This window comes from Panthera uncia (assembly GCF_023721935.1).
Source record: "Panthera uncia isolate 11264 chromosome A3 unlocalized genomic scaffold, Puncia_PCG_1.0 HiC_scaffold_11, whole genome shotgun sequence".
Classification (NCBI taxonomy): domain Eukaryota; kingdom Metazoa; phylum Chordata; class Mammalia; order Carnivora; family Felidae; genus Panthera; species Panthera uncia.
The window spans coordinates 84,869,835-84,876,764 of NW_026057578.1; the positions used below are offsets into that span (position 1 = coordinate 84,869,835).

A 6,930-nucleotide genomic window follows, 5' to 3' on the forward strand; every position below is an offset into this window, starting at 1 on the left:
AAAAAAAAAAAAAAAAAAAAAAAAGAAAAAAAGGGCAAAGAAAATTTGACACTTGCTACAACATGGATGAACCTTGTAGACATTATAGTAAGTAAAATAAGTCAGAGAAAGGAAAAATACTGTATGATTCTACTTACATAAGCTACCTAAAGTAGTCAAATTAATAGAGACAGAAAATAGAATGGTTGTTGCCAGGGACCAGGGGTGAGGTGAGAGTGGGGAGTTACTAATTAATGGTACAGTTTCAGTGGAGGAAGACAAAAAAGTTCTGGAGATGGATGATGGTAATAGTTGCACAACAATGTAAATGTGCTTCATGCCTGAGAACTATACACTTAAAAATGGTTAAAATGGTACACTATTTTATTTTAAAAAAATTTTTAAGTTTATTTATTTATTTTGAGAGACAGAGAGTGAGCAGGGGAGGGGTGGAGAGAGAGAGAGGATCCCAAGCAGACTTGGCACTGTCAATGCAGAGCCTAATGTGGGACTCGAACACATGAACTATGAGATCACGACCTGAGCCGAAGAGTCGGACACTTAGCCAACTGAGTCACCCAGGCACCCCTAAAATGATAATTTTTATATTATGTATGTTTTATAAAATTTTTTAAAAAGTTAAAAAAATATTGTTTAAGAGGCATCTGCGTGGCTCAGTCGGTTAAGCATCCAACTTTGGCTCAGGTCATGATCTCACAGTTTGTGAGTACGAGCCCCATGTTGGGCTCTGTGCTGGACCCTGCTTCAGATTCTGTGTCTCCCTCTTTCTCTGCCCCTCCCCCACTCATGCTCTCTCTCTTCCTCTCTCTCTCTCTCTCTCAAAAAGGAATAAACTTTAAAAAAATTTAAAAAATAATGTTTAAGGTAGATATGGAAAGCTGTCAAGATATTTTTAAGTTAAAAAAGTATCTGAGGTATGAGCCCATGTTTTGCAAACTCTTTTCATGTGTAGAACAGAGTCTAAAAGGAGATATGCCAAATTCTTTTTTTTTTAATGTTTATTTTTGAAACATACACACACACACACACACACACACACACACACACAGAGTGCGAGCAGGGGGAGGGGCAGACAGAGAGGGAGACACAAAATCTGAAGTAGGCTCCAGGCTCTGAGCTGTTAGCACAGAGCCTGTTGCAGGGCTCAAACTCACAAACTGCGAGATCATGACCTGAGCCGAAGTCAGAAGCTTAACTGACTGAGCCACCAGGCACCCCTAAAATCTTAATGGTGATGTCTTCTATGGTGCATGAGCTTATAGGTGGTTCACTTTTCTCCTTTATGGTCTATAATGAAATCTATGATTTCTCTATAATGAATATGTATTACTTCTATTCTATTCTATTCTATTCTATTCTATTTATTTTTAGAGATTTTATTTTTAAGTAATCTCTATACCCAACATGGAGCTCAAATTTACAACCCCAAGATCAAGAGTCATGTGCTCCACTGACTGAGTCAGCCAGGTGCCCCTTATAATTTTATTTTAAAAGCATTGTTTCAAAAGAAACAAAACACTTTATTCCATGATGGCCTTTACAAGATGAATGCATGTGTCTTCTTTGTTTAAGGTCAAGATCCAATGTCTAGGACAGTTCAATGCACACAGCTAATCTTCAAAGGAAAATGCTCTATTGAAAGCACAATTTCACTTACCAACTTTGAGAAAAGTTTTTAGTTCCAAAGGTCGCAGCACAGGTTGCTTTTCTATACGACCATAGGTTTCTGCTATGCTCTCTACTTCCACTTTAGGGCATTTAAACAGCTCATAAGTCCCATCCCGGTTCTGGATAAAACTCCGAGTGATTTCCAAGGGCATCTGGACACGAAGTCAATACCAAGAAAGGTGAGAAAGGAAAAACTTTCAAAGTAGACAAACATTTGGATGACAACAGATCTTTCACTTATTCTTTTTTGTTACACTCAAATTAATGGAAACCTCCTCTTGTATTTTCAAGTAAATGCTATCAAGAAATCTGCCTTTTCTCCTTTACATCATTCATGACTTTCCTTTTTTCTCTATAACTTTAATTTGAACCCCAGCCAAACTATCTATGAACTGAACCTCTAACATCTTCATGGCTATGCAATGGCTACTGGCATAGACTTGCTCTCAAATCAGTTTTGTTCCCTTCCCTCCTGCTCTGCTAGCATGATTCTTCTCCTAAAAGCTCTACTGACAGCATCTACAGCTGGCCTAACACCTTGTATGCTTCACACCATCCTTGGGACTAAGCCAGACAGAACTTGAACTGGTCTTTGCCACTAAACAGCAGGGCATATAGCCTGTTTCTCATTGGCAAAATTCAGTTAATACCAACACATGGTTGTGAGTTTGAATGAGGCGATGCAGGTAAGTAATGCCCAAACAGACCGACACTCCAAGATTATCAATTAGTTCTCTTCCTTTACTTGACAGTGACAGTGCCTCCCTGAACACTTGCTCCAGGCAAGAAGCTATCTCTGTAACATCCAACAATTAAAGAGGTTCCTCAGTGCCTTTAGTGCTAACACAGGGCTTTTCTAGGGTTCACATGTAAGTTTTATAACTACCAAACAACTTATTCTTTTTCTGAAAGTAACAATGCCTTGCAATTAAGCTAATCTTAATGTATCAAACCACACTATGCTGAATTTTCTACAATATTCCATTACTGTAGGAAGGGAAAAGCCTCAAATTTTCAGGATCTGCTTGAAAAAGAAAATGTTTAAAAATGTCTAATATTCCTCTTGCAAAAAAGAATGCCAAATAATTAAAGGTCATTTTTCTAATGAGAACTAAATTGCAGTTTGTGGAGAAGCATTTAATTGTGCTGAGTTCATTGACCTCACAAATAGTATATTATCTCAAATTATTTATATAATTTCTAGCTCCCTGCCGGTTAATGTAGGGCTCACCATAGCTAGTAGGGGTTCATTATCTAATTCACAAGAAAAATGATCTCTGTTTTCTGATCCGAAAGGCAAAGAAAAAGGATATTCCAATTTAAGATACTTTTTCAAACCACAGGGAATACCCATTAAAATCACAGTCAGAACTATACGCCATGAATATTTCTGAATAATCTTTTAGTATGAAAAAAAGGAATTCTCTTCAGTGTCTATAACTAAAGGAATTGGTGCAAACATACTTCCTGCACTTGCTTCTCTTTCTTCCCCTCTTTGCCCTCCTACTATTGTAGAAATACACTCTTACCTCTGGGGTATCTAAGATTTGTTTAACTTGCAGGATATTAGTGATATGCCAGGTATACTTGGAAAAGGTTCCCAGTGGCAAGGCGTCTTTCCGAACAAAAGCTTCAATGTAAGAAGGGAACAAGATTAGACTACCAAAAAAATAACATTCTCTTTCATTGTATTTGTTATCCAGTTTTTAGAAAGTTCAGTGCAGTGCTATCCTTTCCTTATAGAATCTCAGCACTTTTAAAAAAGAAATTCTAGAGGCAAATCTGTAATAGGTTTGGCAGAAATGTGGTAAATCAAATGATATGGATTTCTGCTAATAGATGTCTCTGATACTTCTTTGAGATGCTACTTATTTTTGCTACCTTAGCAACTGATTTCTTTGTTTGGTATAGCTACATGCACAGGACTCCATTATAAAACAGCACCTTACAACCTCTCACAACTTTAGATATACCAGAGGTCAAATTATAGTTCTTAAAAGAATTACATGGAGTTTAGGCCAGTTAACATGGTTGCCAACCTGTTGCCTTGCCTGAAGGATTATAAAGGGGTTTCACCAAAAGGCCTGCAAAAATAACTAAAGGATGGGTTGAAAGTAATGTATTAGGAGGCCTAAAGTTTAAGGTGAAAGAATCAACACTGCCTCAGATAGATAAGCTGTGAAGACAAAGATTTTTATAGCCCTAAACAGTGATTCACAGATAGAATTCAACCTCAAAGATAGAATTAAACCTCAGTCCCTATTATAATCATCAAATAACTACTAACTAAAGAAATAGCATTGATGTCCAGCTATAGTTACTCTTGGGCTATTTATCACTGAGCCATCTATTCTTCCTCCTCTCTCCCTCGTTTCCTTACACTACCTAGTAAGTATCATGAAATTTCTAGTAGAAGATGTAATAGAAAACCAAGAAATAAGCACCAGAATAATGTAATTATAAAGGGTTCCGAGCCTAAGAATTACTCTAAAAATAAAATCTTCCTTCATCAAAATTGGGAACCATGAAAAACAAGTTTTTGTTTTTGGTACAGATTGTAATATGCTTCCAAGAAGCCAGTGCAAATAACAACTGGAACTTACAATGCTTTTGCTGAAATTGGTTCATATCTAGAAAATGTCAAACTTCTTAGTGGGCACCCTCATTACACTTCACTGTCCTTTTACCAAGTTTGTGCTTTCTGAATTTTTCCATTAACTCTTACTGGAATAAGTATGGTACCTTTGAGGGGAGTGATCATTATTCCAAGAGCTGACTGGCTAAGGCTTCATGTTCTGAGCATGTGACTAGAAGTCCTAATCCTGAAAATACCACACGGTTTCTCTAAGCATAATTCTCTAAGGTCAAGATATCTATTGTTGTTCCTGAGGAAAAAAATCCCATACCTGTGGTGGAGTTGGGAAGCCGTTTCTTTGCACTTCCTATAGATATTCTTTGTTGCAGAGCATCAAAAAAGGACTGAGGAATGTGGAACACCAGTGGCTCTGGTTTGCCTATATCAAATAAGAAGAAACTCGTTTAAAGAAGCTCAGTGGGCTTTCTGACACGTAGGGAGAAGTGGAAGAAATGGAATTGGATGGCACTAACAACTAAAAATGCCACTGAGACTGCTTTATACAGAGGCAAAAAGAAGGCTTTGATTGACCTTTATGAGTCAAGCACTGTCACCAGCCCTACTCTTGATCTCTATTATGACAAATACAACAGACCCTTGTCATCTGCCAAAGATAACTTTTCAGTTCCTCAGTTTCCTAAACACCAGCATAGCCCAGACTTTTCCCTGTAAAGAGTATCTGAAATGAGGTGAGTACAATGAGGCTGAGTTGAGAAGGTAAATTTGATTCAATCCTGCTCACTGTCTCCAAGCATTTGCTATGTGCATTTATGTCCAAGCAAAGTAACTGCAAGGTGTCACTCAGATGGTCTGGGCCAAGAGTGCCACAAAGTCAGGACACTGTTTATCCAACAAGCATCTGTCTTTCTCTCTGAATATGATCTCTAAGAAGGCAAAATGTTTTGAAAATACGTAACAAACCTCTTATAGAAACTTGCAAGACACTAACTAAGGTCAACAAAAAGTCAGCAGAAACCATGTTAGCGGAGGGGTTGGAAGAGGTCAGAGTTTTCTTTAAAAACTGTCCATGAGGAGGGTGCCTGGCTGGCTCAGTGGTAGAGCAAGTGACTCTTGATCTCAGGGTTGTGAGTTCAAGCTCCACATCAGGTATAGAGCTTACAAACAAAACAAAACACAAACAAAAAAACCTGTTCCAGAACTACTATCTGGCTAGATACAACTTAAAGAATGGTTCTTTTTTTTTTTAATTTGAGAGAATGTGTGCAGACACAGGAGTGGGGTGTGGGGGAGGAGCAGAGAGAGAGTGAGTATCTTTTTTAAAAAAATATTTATTTATTTTTGAGAGAGAGAGCATGAGCAGGAAGGGGCAGAGAAAGAGGGAGACAGAGAATCCCAAGCAGGCTCTGCACTGTTGGCACAGAGCCTGATGTGGGGCTCGAACTCATGAACTGTAAGATCATGATCTGAGCTGAAATCAAGAGTTGGACACTTAACTGACTGAGCCACCAGGTGCCCCTGAGAGAGAAAGAGAGAGAGAGAGAGAGAGAGAGAATCTTAAGCAGGTTCCACATTCAGTGTAGAGCCCAACATAGGGCTCAATCCCACGACCCTGGGATCATGACCTGAGCCAAATTTAAGGGTCAGACGCTTAACCTCCCGAGCCACCCAGACATCCCAAGAATGGTTCTTAAAGAAGACTCTTAAAGACAGTTCAGATGCCTTTTTATTTAAAGAAGTTTTTGTTGTTGTTGTTTTGTTTTTTGTTTTTTTAGGTAGGCTCCATACCCAGTGTGATGCTTGAACTTACAACCCTGAGATCAAGCGTCTCATGCTCTACCAACTGAGCCAGCCAGGCACTCCTCCGATGCCTTTTTGAAACAAAGGTCAAACCAAGAAAAATAAAAATAAAAGGTTTTCTAGAAGTCCACAGAAAGACTTTACGTTCTTTCAAATGTTTTTATATACTTTATTGAATGCAGAATGTCAATGACAAAACTGTCACCACTTCTGAGTCACTAAAACAGTGATATATGGACAGTTTGGAAAAGTCACCATACAAAGGGATCTTAAAATTTTTCATCTTGAACTTAGATTGTGGGCTACATGCAGAGATCATGACTGGTCTAAAAGAAGTGCTAACTAACTAGAACTCAGGTGATGTGATGCCAGGGCTTAGACGTACAAATTACTCTTGAAAAGCCCACATAAAACATACAGACCCACAGTCCAGGAGAGATGATGATGACTTTGACAAAGGTAGTGGTAATGGAGATGGTGAGGAGGAGTGGTAATGGAGAATGGGACAGAGAGGGACCACCGTGTGCATCTTACATTAGTGTTGGCATTCTGTCTTTGATTTGGGGAGGTCGGTTTATAGGTACTTATTACATTACTTCAAACAGTAAATAAATACAATTTTAACAGGAAAAAAACAGACTATTTTATTTATTTATTTATTTATTTATTTTTTTTCAACATTTTTTATTTATTTTTGGGACAGAGAGAGACAGAGCATGAACGGGGGAGAGGCAGAGAGAGAGGGAGACACAGAATCGGAAACAGGCTCCAGGCTCCGAGCCATCAGCCCAGAGCCTGACGCGGGGCTCGAACTCACGGACCGCGAGATCGTGACCTGGCTGCAGTCGGTTAAGCGTCCGACTTCAGCC

The 6,930-nt window shown here is 38.7% G+C and overlaps 1 protein-coding gene across 2 annotated transcripts in view; it reads right to left on the bottom strand.

Annotated features, from left to right (window-relative positions):
* CA3H2orf42 (chromosome A3 C2orf42 homolog) overlaps positions 1-6,930 on the bottom strand; it is a 31,259-nt gene that overhangs the window by 2,815 nt on the left and 21,514 nt on the right. For both annotated transcript variants that reach the window (XM_049651615.1, XM_049651614.1), the window contains 3 exons: positions 4,575-4,682; positions 3,198-3,298; positions 1,658-1,820 (listed from right to left, as the gene is read on the bottom strand). In XM_049651615.1, coding sequence (XP_049507572.1) covers positions 1,658-1,820; positions 3,198-3,298; positions 4,575-4,682 — 372 coding nt within the window. The remainder of the gene's footprint in view (positions 1-1,657; positions 1,821-3,197; positions 3,299-4,574; positions 4,683-6,930) is intronic.